This window comes from Amphiprion ocellaris, chromosome 4 (assembly GCF_022539595.1).
Source record: "Amphiprion ocellaris isolate individual 3 ecotype Okinawa chromosome 4, ASM2253959v1, whole genome shotgun sequence".
Taxonomy (NCBI): Eukaryota; Metazoa; Chordata; class Actinopteri; family Pomacentridae; genus Amphiprion; species Amphiprion ocellaris.
Window position 1 is genome coordinate 4,627,003 of NC_072769.1, and position 15,323 is coordinate 4,642,325.

At 41.0% G+C, this 15,323-nt stretch overlaps 1 protein-coding gene across 4 annotated transcripts in view; it reads left to right on the forward strand.

Annotated features, from left to right (window-relative positions):
- Window positions 1-15,323, forward strand: part of LOC111570676 (glutamate receptor 2-like) — a 78,908-nt gene that overhangs the window by 44,049 nt on the left and 19,536 nt on the right. For 2 of the 4 annotated variants that reach the window (XM_023273567.3, XM_035949632.2), the window contains exons 16-17: window positions 2,687-2,934; window positions 13,284-13,398. In XM_023273567.3, coding sequence (XP_023129335.2) covers window positions 2,687-2,934; window positions 13,284-13,398 — 363 coding nt within the window. Of the gene's footprint in view, window positions 1-2,686; window positions 2,935-12,234; window positions 12,350-13,283; window positions 13,399-15,323 lie in introns of all 4 variants that reach the window. The other 2 variants (XM_023273566.3, XM_023273565.3) reach the window with 1 other exon arrangement.

Genomic DNA, 15,323 nt, shown 5'->3' on the forward strand with positions numbered 1-15,323 from the left:
TACTCACAATAAGTTAGGGATATTGTGAAGTCCTCAGTGGATTTCATACAAAAGGTGCGTGTTTCACTTCAGTGATTTTGGGGACAGGGAGGCAGTTTGTATTAGGGTGCTAGACACACCTCATTTTGTGTTTTCCACAAAATGGTCTCACTGTGTACAGTGCGCCTTACATATTGGGGCCAATACCAGAAAATACAAAAAGACAACCCTTTTCAATGTGGCATCAATTTCAACATTCTGGGGGTATAAAAAGCTGGTATTGTCAGTAAGTCATTCCCAGTTCATCATTTAAGCAGCCATGAACACACGACGTCACTTAACGGACGTGCAGCGCCACCTGGCCATAGCGCGCCTTCAGGTCGGTAGCAGGCAGTCAGATGTTGCTCGTGAACTTGGTGTGTCTCAAAGTGTCATCAGCAGACTTGCAGCAAGACACAGAACCACTGGCAGTGTTGGTGACAGACCCAGGAGTGGAGCCCCACAAGTGATGGACCGCAATGATGACCAGTACCTAAGGACCTATTCACTCAGACACCGTTATGCAACTGCCACACAGCTGCAGGTCTGTTTACCAGAAGTGAGGGGTACCAGGGTTTCCAGACAAACCATTCGCAACCGACTCCACCGCTTTGGCTTGAATGCCAGACGACCGTTGCAGGTGACCCCACTGACACCAAGACACCGCTGTGACCGTTTGCAGTGGGCACAAGACCATGTGACCTGGACTGCAGCAGTGGTCTACCGTCCTGTTCACTGATGAGTGTCGGGTCACGCTGCACAGAAATAATGGTCACCAGCGTTGCTGGAGAAGGCAAGGTGAGCGATACACCGAGGTCAACATGGTCCCCAGGGTTCGCTTTGGTGGAGGAGGTGCAACAGTCTGGACAGGCGTCACCAGTCAGCACAAAACAGATTTGGTGATTGTAGATGGCTCAGTCACTGCACGTTCTTACCTCAGAGACATCATAGAACCCATCATCATCCCCCAATTCCGCCAGCACACCCCCAACTTTCTGTTCATGGATGATAATGCTCCACCACATGGTGCCAGAATTGTCACAGCTCGACTTCAGGAAGTCGGAGTGCCTCATATGGTATGGCCAGCAATGTCCCCTGACCTGAACCCCATAGAGCACATCTGGGACCAGCTGAAGCAGCGACTGGATGCTCGTACCCCACCCCCACGTGACCTGGCAGAACTGCTGCAGCACTTGTGGAGGAGTGGAACGCATTGCCTCAGAAGAACATCATGAGGCTAGTTAGGAGCATGAGACGTCGCTGTCAAGCTGTCATTGCGGCAAATGGTGGAAACACCCGCTACTGACTTTGTCAGTTTTGGTTATTTGGGGCTATCTTTGTTATTGTGTAAATTGTTGGGGTAATAAATATTGCACTAATGAAAATGGTGCTTCTTCTCATTCATTAATAGTAATATCAAAGGGAACTATGACTTATTTCATTAAAATTCAGACCAAATAGGAAAAGCACTCATGTAAATAACAATATCCCTAACTTATTGTGAGTAGTGTACTTTCAGTGTCTCTAGTGATATTACTTTCATCTTCTATGCATTTTCCCTATTTTTTATTTTCTGTTCTGACCTTATTAAGTTCACCTGTGTCTTAATGTCCTTTGTCCCTCTCTTTTTTAGCTGTCGGTTTGTTAGTTTACCTGCCCAAGTTCTTTCTCTGTTGGGATAATATGGTACAAAAATGTCTTGTCACGGGCAAGGACCACACCATTGATTTGAAGCTTGATTGTTTACTGGATGCAAAGGGACACTATGTTGGTGATGACTGAACTGAGCTGATGTGGAGTGGGGAAAGGGAAAAGCTTAGTCAGGGATCAGCAGCATCTCCCGGGCTGGTGGACACCTAGGAAAAGGAGAAGACAGGAAGAGGAGGCAGAAGTACAGGGGGGCGGGTGGAGCAGGAGAAGTAAGAACGAACAACTGGAAAGGCAGAATAGTATGAATAGGCGTAGAATAGGAAGTGGAGTGATTGAGGTGTCCGAACCTGAGCTACAGATTTTATCTCCCTTAAAATTCAACAAAGTTTGGTCATTAGGAGGTTTGAATGTGAGGAGAAGGATCTCCAGTCCTGGTCTGAACTTTAAAGGAAGCCACTGAAGAGATGTTATTATGAGAGAAATACAACCTCTCTTACAGCATTTGGTGTCGGCTGGAGGTTTTTTAGTGAGTTTTTAGACATCCTGATAAGAAGGAATTATAACAGTCCAGCCTACAAGTTACAAATTGTTTTATGTGTGAGTTAAATGACATATGCAGTTAAAAAGTTTATTTTTTTGCTTTTAATTTGCCTGTTAGTGTCCTGCATTGGGATCCTGTCTTTTGAACTATAAACATTAATCCTCTTGTCCTGTTGTTTTGGAAAAGCTCAGTTAATGTCTACATGATGAAAGATCAAGCCAGTGCTTTAAAACCCACGGTGAGAACCCACACATGCACAGGGAGAACATGCAAACTCCATGCAGAAAGATCCCAGGCCGGGACACAAACTGGCCTGTGAGATGAAAGTGCTAACCACCGAGCCACTATGCAGCCCCACTTACTAGTGCTCGGGGTGCAGAGTTTACCTAAAATGTTCTTTGCCTAAGACACTTAACATACAGAAACCTGTACAGACTAACTTGTAGAATAACATCCGTCTGTGTCTCTCTCTTGTAGCGCTCTAAAATCGCCTTGTTTGACAAGATGTGGCAGTACATGAAATCAGCAGAACCTTCCGTCTTTGTCAAAAAAACGTCAGAGGGCGTCCTGCGTGTGAGGAAGTCCAAAGGAAAGTATGCTTACCTGCTGGAGTCCACCATGAATGAATACATTGAGCAGAGGAAACCCTGTGACACGATGAAAGTGGGAGGGAACCTGGACTCCAAAGGTTACGGCATTGCCACACCCAAAGGATCCCCATTAAGGTGGGTGGATCAGTATAACAATGCTAGCCAACCTGCACTGCCATGTACCATTCACACCACTAACCTGCTGCCTAGCATACTGTCCTCTCCCCATTTACACAGCACTTATCTCCAACTTTAAAAGGGCAAATCGTGCATCTGCTTTGTGTTTCGGTGAGTGGATTCAGAACTTCCCTCACTCTGAAGCCACAGTAATGATCAGAACACACTGGCAGATGGTAATTAGCCAGTATGTATGGAAAGTAACCCACTATGGGGAGCGTGTAATCTGGTCCCAAGCCTTAGTGCCAGGTGGATGTTGCAGTACGCGAGTGTGATGAATGGGGCATGGCGGCTTACTCGTTGTTATAATAATCCACCTACCCTGATGAAATCATCTCAGTGGTTTGTATTTCTACCATGGTTACCACCTCTGACCAACGGCTAGTGGTGGTTGCCGTGTAACTCGAAGAACACTGTTTGAGGAGGAGTTTAAATCCAGGTCTTAAAGAATACTTAGTCATTAAAACTATAAGGATGAGTTGTATTGAGATAAAGTTAGTATTAAAAGGGATATCATGATTCAGTAGTGAATATAAAATAGTCTGTTTTCCATTAAAAGTGACTTCACAGTCTTTCTAGTGAAGGTAATTGGCTGCAGATTTTTTTTTAAACAATTATGATGACCTGGCTCTTTAAGACCTGAATCAAGGGACTCTTGTTGTGTTACTTGTGCATTTCCCTTTTCTTGTTCATGTGTGTGAGTGCGTGCTGACGATTGATTTCTATTTGAAAGGTACTCACCAGAAAAAAGTTAGCCATAGCCACATTATTTTTAGGGAATCCCCAGTCATTACCCATATCCCTCAGGTATCTTCCTTTAATTTGGAATTTTTTTGTCTTACGTTCCTGCTCTCACTCAACATTCAAAGTATGAAGTTTCTCAAGGGTTTGAACTTTTTGATTGCAAAAAAAAGGTGTGGGGTTTGTGTTAATTCCTTGGAATATTTACTTATATGTAACTATAGTCTCTAGAAAACTCAACACTCAAAAATGTTCACTTAGACTCAAGGATAAACTGCTAATTTTTTTTTGGTCAAAGATCACAAATATCGAATTGGATAAAATGATGAAGTGATGACAGTTTAAATCCAGAAGGATGTCATAGGTTGAAAGAAGCTCAGGTGATAGAGCAGGTTGTCCACAAATTACAAGGTTGGCGGTTTGATCCCCAGGCAAAACACACTGAACCCCAAGTTGCTCCTGATGGTGGGCATGCGTGGTGAATATGTGTGTCTGAATGGGCAAATGAAATCCACATCATAAAGTGCTTTGTAAAACCTAGAGTTAAAAGGCATTTTATTGGTGCAGACTATTTACATCCAGATACCACAAGATGGCGCCACATACACAGCCTATAAAAAGTATTCGCCACCCTAGGAAGTTTTCCCCTTTTACTGCTTTTCAACATTTAATCATTCTCAATAGAATTTGAGTTTTTTTCCATGACTTTACAAGAAACGATCTTTCAAGGTAAAATGAATTCATTAGAGTTAATGTCTTTCCAGTCAGTATTTAGTAGATGCACCTTTGACACAATTACACATTAAGCATTTAGCTTGTGTGAATAGTTTTTGTTCAGCCTTGCACATCTGGACACTGCAATTTTACTCTACTATTCTTTGCAGAACTGCTCAAGCTCTCTCAGGTTACACAGGGATTGTGAACAGCTCTTTTCCAGTCAAGCCAAGAGTTCTAAACTAAGGGATGATGTGTGTGTGTGTGTGCGTGTGCGTGTGCGTGTGCGCGTGCGCGTGTGCGTGTGCGTGTGCGTGTGCGTGTGCGTGTGCACCTTTCAAGCCCCCATCAGTTTTGGAGGTTCAGTAGGTTAAAAACACAAGACTAGAATGGTTATCAGGAGCTTCTAGCTGGACTGGGTAGGGAGGCCTAGAAAAGTATAAAGTGACACCAACCTTTTACCTTTTACCTACCTGTGTTAATAGTGAGTTTAAAATAGTCTTTATGAATATAAAACCTATACAACCTAACGTGGAACCTAATGTTACAATGGAATTATACGCAAACCCCACGATGTAGCTGAAGATGTTTTCACAATTGAAGACTTTCTTTCCAAATTTTATATGGTGCAATCTGTAGACAGTACATGGCATCTTTTTTTGGTTTTTGTACTACCAACAATAAACCTTGTCCCAAACATTAATAGCTGATCAATAGAGCTACATGTTCACGTAACGTCGTCCTTTTAGCTCAAACAGTGGTTTAGTTTTTAGCTAAATATGCTGCAGTACAAAGGCAGTCCAGAGGAATATGTGGCAAAGACACTAGGCTACAGTTTTTCACCTTAATAGAAATTAGAATTATCCAGACAAAGGTGTGCTTGTGGTTGTGTGTGCTGACTCACTGAGTTTGTTTCTTGTGTCTGTGTCTTTTCAGCACCTGCAATTCTGTCTGCCCTGTCTTCTCTCACTTTTATTAGTGTGATGCTGTCAAATCTGAAAGATAACCTTCTTCTGCAGAACGTTTTTATTGATGAATGCAGTGATACATTTCTGTCAAATTAGCAGTTAAAGCTGCATTAAGCGAGTTTTGAGAACCAGTCCTACATTCAGGTGTGTTGAGCAGTACATTTTATAGATGATTTGTTAGCAAGCAACCTCAACAGCTAACATGGGTCCTTATTTACCCGCTAACCAGAGGCTACGTCTTGTCATTCATTTTCGAAGGACATTTAAATTCACTCCAGTAGTTCGAGTAAAGAACTGAAGTGGATGTGATCAGCAGTCATCCAGTTATGTGAATACCTACCTGCTATTGTTTTATCTTAAAGCTGGGAAGTCAAACAAAGGCAGCTTATCTGGAAGATGTCCTTAAAGGGTCGAGAGCTAAGACTGACTGATGGGTTAGCATGAGCCATTATCTCCTAAAAACTGCAATTCAACCAGGAGGACTTGAGAACCAAAGCCGTGAATTTAGAGGAGGTAGAAGATTTAGTGGGCTAGCTTCAAAAGAAAATCATTTTTAATGCCAAAGATATCGCTTAATGGAACTTTAAGTCTAACCATTTGATGGTTCCACTGTACAGCTGTTGTTGTTTTATATGTCATGGTAGAACCAGAGACATTTTTTTCAATTTTTTCAATTTTTAGTCCTAAAGAGCCTCGAGTCAGACCTGAATTCTGTTGGAATTATTCACTTTCTCAATGTCTCTGCTCCTAGCATGATCTCACTCTTGTCAGTTAAGACTAATTTCTTTTTTGCCTCTACTGCAATCAAAGCAGAATATCAGTGTTGTCATGTTGCAATGGTGGGCATCATTCAGAATGATCAAAAAACACAAACATAAAAAGAAAAAAACAACACGAAATTTCAAATACTCATCACATATTGGCATATAAATATCATCGTATCAAATCTCGTGGCAAAATATGACAATTTCTCATTTGATGGTGTATTAGTGCAGATATTATATAGTATTTGCAACCAATCAAATTTGAAATGAACAGAGCCTAGGCCTTGGTATTGGTGACTCTTTTTACATCACATAATATACAGAATATCTTAGATGTCTTTAAAGCATTACTCTTTATTAATCGCCACATTATACATGAAGTTTAGAAATAGCAACTTCCACCACATTATTATTTGTCACTTAAAATTCTCTTGCTGGATTGCCTCTTGTCCTTTTCAAGATTTCTAGTATATAATCTATGACTGCAGCCTCTTTAAAAGTCCTAAAATATCCTGGAACAAATCAAAGACCCATTAAAACATATCCCTGGGTCTGTTTGCACAAAGATTAGAGTTGCTTACAGATCGAGGCCTTCTTAAATTTGCTCAAGTTGAAGTTAGACAACCGTAGAACTTTTCAAGCCCAAAGGTCCCATATAGTGAAACTCCATTTTTATTGTGTTTTGTATGTTGTATAAACTTAGAGGTGTGAAATGAAAACTGTAAAAATATGGTGGTGCTTGCTACTACCATTTCTCTTCCTTAAAAAGATGCTCTTACAGTTTTACAAACCAATAAGGATTTTCTCCACTAGACGTGTTAGAAACCCTGGTGATGATTAAAACCAAATTAAGTGAAACTGTGATTTTGAAGTAGTCTAGCTAGATGCACATGAGTGCAAAATGACCTGTGAACCCCCACAATTTCTCACTTTTATGTGATGTACGTCTGCATGTCTGCATTATGGGTCCACATGCTAGACTTCCCAAAGACGGAAAAGGTTGCATGAAGGAACTGATCAACAGCATTAACCCTGTAAGACCCAAATATAGAAAAAAAAGAGTCAAAAAATGAAATAAAATAAAACAAACAAAAAATGGCTTACCTATATATATGTGTGTGTGTGTGTGTGTGTGTGTGTGTGTGTGTGTGTGTGTGTGTAGGTGTGTGTGTGTGTGTGTAAATTTGCCAACAATAAATAAAAATTTAAAAAAAAGAATTATTCCTAGAAATGTAGAAACCCAAATATAGAAAAACTGCAAAAAAAAAATAAAACTACAAAATTATAATATATATATATATATATATAAAATTATATAATCAAATATACATATACAGAAATCCAAATATAGACAAAAAAGGCAGAAAAATAAGTAATATATATATATATACACACACAATGTTTCCTCAAGGATTTTTTTCAGCAGCGGCGGCAGGCTCTTTCCTTGTACAACCTATTCATTGAATGGCCAGTTGAAAATAGCTTTTTAAAGGCTGAATGTTAAAAAAAATTAAAAAATATTTTAACAAGCCCATTTGAAAATGCAGTCAGCAGTTACATCATACATCATGCAGACATTAGTGTAATGCTATCAATTAGTTTACTTACGATAGCGACACTGAGTTGGCACCAGGCCCAATTAGCTGAAGCTCCCGAAATGTTACGTAATGTTAGCTGGACATCAATATTTTTGCGAATGTTTATTTAACTTGTAAAATCTATTATGAGTTATCTTGAGCTAATAACTTTTCTCCGGTAAGTTGCTGCCCTATTTTCCAAGACGACACTCCTCTGACCTACTGCCTGGATGCTTGACGTGGCGTCACTTTCAAGATGGCGCTCTCATGAGTAATTAACGTCGTATAACCTGACGTATCAAAGAGTAGATACTGAACAGGATAGTTATCTGCAGTTGTCTTAGTACTCGCGAGTACCCGACACAGTGCAGCACTCCATTGAGACATGTGGTGGTGGTGTATTTGCGACAATAACAAAAAAAAAAAAAAGAAATTTGAAGGAGCTGCAGCTAGAATTTAGGAATGGCGGCCTGCCATTCCTGAATAAATGTAGAGGAAACGCTGATATATATATACAAATATGGTAAATGGTCTGTATTTATATAGCGCTGTACCTGAAACGATACCCAAAGCGCTTTACATTATACGTCACATTCACACACACATTCACACACTGATGGTGGAAGCTGCCATGCAAGGCGCTAACCACGACCCATCAGGAGCAGTTAGGGGTTCGGTGTCTTGCTCAGGGACACCTGGACATGAGCTCTCCAGGCCAGGGATCGAACCAGTAACCCTCCGGTTACAAGACTCTACCCACTGAGCCATGCCGCCCCAAATATAGAAATAATATCAAAAGTCATGCACATAAATAATGAGCAATAATGAAAAAAAATAAAACTGATGTTGTGTTTTTGCAACAGTGGGTTTTACAAGGTTAATAAGGTCAGAGTCCTTCCTGAAGGGGGCGTGGACAGCTGGAGCTCAGGTGTATTTAAAGCTACTGACACTGAAACATCCCGTTTAGACCCGGGCTTAAACCAGGGTTTATACATTCATAGTAAATTAAACTATCTTGGTGACATTTTCATCTAGATACATTCTGGAGGCATGTGAGAAATCATGTAGTCAAAAATGGCACAATATGACACCTTTAAAATAATTATATAATCATTATGAACTATGTCGTCTTCACATTACTTGTTTACATGATATTACTATTGGATGAAAGAGTGCCCAAAGCTGTTTGGTCTCAGCTGTTGTTCTATGTTGTCCCTGCCTCTGTTACGCTGCCACGACTGCAGAGGGACAATCAGAGGTCAAAGGATTCTTCCTTCTGCTTCCTGAATAGTCACTGACTCAATAAAGATAGAATAATAATGAAATCACTCTCTAGGAATAAAATTAAGTGGAAATTAAATGGTCCACTAAAATATAAAATCATCCGGTTTGCAGCTATAGCAAGACTAAGCAGCAGAAATTGATATTTCGTCATTAAAATAGTTTGTAATCATGTTTATATTATTTATTTAATATACCGTAATTTACTAGTTTTGTTGTATAAGCACACTTAGGTATTTAACTTTGTGCAACCAGCTCCAGGTCTGGTCACATGGACTCTAGAGGGAGCACTACTACTCCCCACCACCAACACCCAGAACACCCTGACTAGCTCCAAAACAAATGTTACATTGGCATTTTAGCACCTTTCCCAACCATTCTAAATGCTTTTTATGTGCTCTAAGCTACGCTATAATGTATTCATAATGTATATCATCATTGATCATTACATTGGTCATTTAGAAATAAACAGCGAACCATAGTGGTGATTGTCAGTATGAAAATTAATCCTGGTGAGAGGGTCGTAAGGTAAAAATGTGTTTACCCCTAGTCTGATATCTGGATTTTTCCCCTTGCTCTTCTAAAAAGCAGCATTCACTCCAGATCTAATAATTCAACCATTTACCATAATTCTGACTGCTATGCAGATGTGAAAGTAAAGGCCTAATCTTTATCAATACCCAAAATAATCCTTTTGGGGATGTGCCGAGTAAATGTTAGCAGCCTTAAAGTCACACTGTTTACATACAGTCATGGACGAAAGTATTGGCACCCGTGGAATTTTTCCAGAAAATACACCATTTCTCCCAGAAATTGTTGCAGTTACAAATGTTGTTGGTGTACATGTGTTTATTTCTTTGATATGCATTGGGCCACAATGTAGGGCCTAGCGTCAGAAAGCTGGGTCTGCCTCAGAGGTAGTGGGTGTTCCAGTAGGACAATGACCTGAAACATACCTCAGATAGCACCAAGAAATGGTTGGAGACAAAGCGCTGGAGAGTTCTGAAGTGGCCACAATGAGTCCGGATCTAAATCTCATTGAACACCTATGGAAAGATCTCAAAGTTGATGTTGCAAGAAGGAACACTTCAAATCTGAGAGACCTGGAGAAGTTTGAAAAACAAGAGTGGTCCAAAACTCCATTTGAGAGGAGTAAGAAGCTTGTTGATGGTTACAGGAAGTGATTGGTTTCAGTTATTTCTTCCAAAGGGTGTCAACCAAATATTGAGTTGAGGGTGTCGACAGTTTTGTCCGGCCCATTTTTTGAGTTTTGTGGAAAAATTATGTCAATTTTAGCTTTTTTTTCTGCTTTTTTGTGTTTTTCCAATGCACATCAAGGAAATAAGCTCGTGTACACCAACAACATTTGTCACTGCAACAATTTCTGGGAGAAATGGTGTATTTTCTGGAAAAATTCCTGGGGTGTTAATACTTTCGTCCATGACTGTACACGTGTTGCCCCTGAATAATAGCAGCAAAATAGCCTGAGGGGGATGGATGTGTTGTAGTATTTTAAGAAACCAGAATCCAGTACGGCATGAGCTTTTTGGATCGAAATCCCTAAAAAATCTCACTAATTTAATTAGCACTTGATATTTGTAAATAAATAAACAGAAATCGTGCACTGATCCTAATTAATGATGAAAATAATTATCTAACACATTAAAGTCTACTCATTTTTGTACAAAATTTAACCTAGCTACCTTATACAAATGAGTTTAGCTAAGAGACTATAGGTGCTTTTCCACTAGCACCTACTCGGCTCGACTCGGCTCGACTCTACACGACTCGACTTGATTTGGGTCGTTTTCCCTTACATTACCACCTTATCGTGATTGGAGTATAGCACGGCAGCACGGCCACGGAGTTAACACTGATGGCTAACTAGCTAGCTTACTGTATGCATACAGGAGACAGCGAGGTTACTTTCAAAATATACTTGTTTGTTTAAAGTGAGCTCGCCACCAATGTGATAAGTAATTTAAAATTTTTGTGAAGTCACAAAACACTCAGGTTTTGGTGAAGGAGTCGCTCTGGTGTGTCGTCACTCCCTGTCCAATCAGTGGCCTGCACTCTGTAGACGTCACATTATCGGCTCCACTCAGCTCGCTGGGAACCCCGGCCCAGTAGGAACTAAAATAGTAGCTGGTACCAGGTACTACGTCCTGATGGAAAACCTCACAAACCCAGTAGAGTCGAGTAGAGTAGGTGCCGGTGAAAAAGCACCATATGACAACTGAAATACAACTATGTAGCCAGAAAACTAGATAATTTCTCAACGCACACATCAATGTGTTCAAAAATGCATTTAATTTCCAAATAGCTTTTAGCTCATTTCCCATAAAGCTATGGTTTATCAGTGTGACCAGTTATAGTCACTTTGGGACATGATTGGTCCAACAGCTCAAGAAGCAGATGTCAGATAATCACATGGATGTTAAGTTAACCTCTAGGTGGGTAGTCAAATGAAGGGAAATGGTCATTAATAAGTAATCATAATTAACCCTTTGATGCGTGGTGTGGGTCAGGAGATACACATTTTCCACTGGATTTGGGTCACTTTTGACCCATGTTGCATGTCAAAAGGGTTTAACATTACCCAAACTGTTTGTCTTTGATATTCCAGTTTAAGGATCCAACTCCGATTTAATGTATGTCCTTGAAGGGTTTTATTTTGGCCATCTGGATAGTAAACGCAGAAGATAAGTAAGAGATAATCTGCTGCTGGCAACTTTTGGCAATTCAACTGGCAAAAACAAGTTAATACCATTTAAAACTGAGAGGCTCATATGTTGACATTGCAAGAGCGAAATGATTGAATTAATGTAAAACCTTCCTTCAGAACCAATCCCTTTCACTTCAGTTCAATCTTTTATTCTTATAGCGACATTTACAATTCAAATTGTCTCAAGACGCTTTACAGAACCCATATGCCTGAACCCCCAGAGAAGCCCTAATTGGACTTTAGTTCTATAAAGACAGATAGAACTCAGACATATCGCTGCACATTCACATTTCCAACAGGTTGAGCGTAGCCGCAAAGACATTTAACATCTCATCAAGTAGGAGTTTACTGATTTAAAAAAAGAGCTTTCCAGCTGTTTGTTTTCTGTTTATGTTAAGAATTAAGAGTACATGTTGCTAGCATGCATGCCAGCAGGAGGACTGGCAATGACGACAACTGAACTGCTAACAGCCACTGTGTTCATGTAGAAATGCGGTGAACCTGGCGGTGTTAAAGTTGAACGAGCAGGGGCTGCTGGACAAACTGAAAAACAAGTGGTGGTATGACAAGGGAGAATGCGGCAGCGGTGGAGGGGAGAGCAAGGTTAATGCACACGCAAGCACACACACACACACACACACACACACACACACACACACACACACACACACACACACACTAGAACATGCAAGGTAATATGGTTATGAAATGTAAAAAATGCGAAGAAGCAGTACAGCTGCAATGCCACATGTGAATACAAATGCCAGCAGTGCTTTTAATGTTATTAATCATTAATTCTAGGAAACAAATGAAAACTCATAGATATGAATGACATGAATACTAAACACTAGATTTTGCATTAGCTGATGAGCACCACCAACAGGTAGCATCGTAGTCTGTACTGCTTCTTCTGCAGATATGTTGCACCCTGTTTGGTTGAGGTCAGGGTAAGGACAGACTCAAGGACCAGATTAGGTTCAGGCGACCTCACACCAGATGGCAGCAACAGTGAAGAAGAGCTGTCGATGAAGAGTTTGCGAGACCCATCCAAACTCTTCTTATCTACAGCTCTTGCCCTGGAGGAGCACTGTTACTGAAACAGCAGAAAGGCTTTTCGCTGCAGCACCTCTCAGCCTCTGTCTGAGAAACCAAACAGGAGGGCCTTGATAAGACAAGACTTTATTCGATACAGCTTTGTCTAATTAATCTCAGTGATAGTAAACAGTTTACAGAACCTCTGCAGAACTCCTGGGGGCTATAAGAATCTGTGCAAAAGTAGTATTTAGCATTTGACAATCACTATTTGCTAAATAATTGCTCTAGAAATCTCTCCTATAAAATGCAATCCCCAATTTGAAAGTAACGTGGCAATATATTGTAAAGTTCAATATGAATCCTTAATGGCAAATGAGGTTCCTGACAATAAACAGTTCTTAAAGGGCCCTGTCTTGGTGGCTAGACCAGAGTGTGAGAACCGCTGCCTCATTAATAACATAAGATAACATTGATGATGTTATTTATGTTATTCCCATTGAAGAGTGCCAGTAAACCTTGCCGTATTGAAACTGAATGAGCAAGGGACCCTAGACAAGATGAAAAACAAGTGGTGGTACGATAAAGGAGAGTGTGGCTTCAAGGACTCCACCAATAAGGTTAGTTTTATGTCTGTGGGTCAATGAAACACAATATCTGTTCACACATTTAACATGCACGGTAAGCTTGCACAGCATGGTCACTACAGCTGTTTGTAATGTCTACGACATAGACAGGTTCAACAATATTTGAAAGTATAATGCAGGCAAGGAAAATGTGGTGTTCTGAGAACAGTACAACTGTAACATGAACTCATCTGATTTTGCCATCTGTCAGTCTGTATGTTCAAACACTTAAGTACGCCTGTCTGTTTGTGTGTTTGTCTGAAACCGTGTTTGGACAGAATCGTTTCTCCAGGTATAGTAGGAGATGGAAATGTGTTCACAAAAATCACAAAATAATACACAAAACCAGAGATGGAATAGCAAAAAGGACAACAGTGGCATTACATTTTAGGCGCTTTTCCACTAGGACCTACTCGACTGGACTGGACTCGACTTGGTTTAGGTTGTTTTCCATTACAATTGAGTACCACCTCATCGGGGGTGGAGTCACAAAACACTCACCGTCCTCGAACATCCATCCATTATCTATACACCGCTTAATCCTCATTAGGGTTGTGGGTTGTGGGGGATGCTGGAGTCTATCCCAGCTGTCTTGGGGCGAAGGCAGGGGACATCCTGGACAGGTAACAGTCTATCACAGGTCTACATATAGAGACAAACAATCACACTTGCATTCACATCAACAGGCAATTTAAAATCACCAATTAATCTCAGCATGTTTTTGGACTGTGGGAGGAAGCTGGAGTACCTGGAGAAAATCTACGCATGTACAGGGACAACAGGCAAACTCCATGCAGAAAGATCCCAGAAAAGCTGGGACGCGAACTGGGGATCTTCGAGGTGCAAGGCAACTGTGCTAACCACCAAGCCACTGTGCAGCCCGTCCTCGAACATGGTCTCGAATAATGGGTGGAGTCGAGGCCACTCTCCCTCCCTTTGCTCACCGGTTGGTGCCGTAAATGGCGTCCATTTGGCTAAACCACTTCCAACACCTCCAATTTGACCCACTCCGGCCATTGTGGTCCTTGATGGACCGATAGTCACTTCTGAGCTTTTTCAGCTTCTCCCGACACTGCTTCATTGTCCTGCTGTGTCCGTGGGCGGCCATCTGCTCAGAGACCTCCTGATAAACTTTCTCCATCCAGCTCCCTCTGGATTCTTTGGTCCACCACCAAAGACAGAAAAGTCTCTTCATTCGCCCATGGTACAGGTCTGGTGTGTCGTCACTCCCTGTCCAATCAAACCTCACAAATTGAGCCGAGTCGAGCCGAGTAGGTGCTAATGGAAAAGTGCCATTAGACTTTTTAGATGGGTTGGTATGCTGAGCCTGGACCATTTTTTATTTTGTGTTTATTTTTTGCTTGGTTGGTTTTATCCTCATTTCCAATGGTTTGGACATGGAAGTCAGTGCTCTGCCAAAAGGCTGCACCTGCACCAGAGGGAGCTGGCCTCTTTGAGGGGATGCAGAGGAAGCATGGTGATTACAGGATGAAGCACCTGCAGTAAATCTGATTAGATCTGTTCATTTATATTACTGGCACTTGAGATGGTGGTATTTTCCCACTCACTGCTTGAATCCCAAGCTTGTCATCTTAACAATAAGGGGGCAAACCAGATAGCATGGCGGTCATCCATCCAAATATATAGTTGCACTGATGAGGAAGTAGAAGAAAAGCTATTAGAAGGGATCAAGAGAGGATGGAAGAGCTTCGGCTGTGTATAAAATTAAATAGACAAGAAATAATGTGATTGCAGGTTAGAGACAGAGTCTCAGAAGTAGTCCGGACACCCTTCACAGTTTGGCCATCTCTGCCAGATTGTGCAGATGTCCAGTGGTTTGACAGTTCCATTTACAGCTGAAGGTAGTTCAAAGAGCATCCAGATTGGGTGAAACATCTGTCATAAAATGTCCTGTCAGA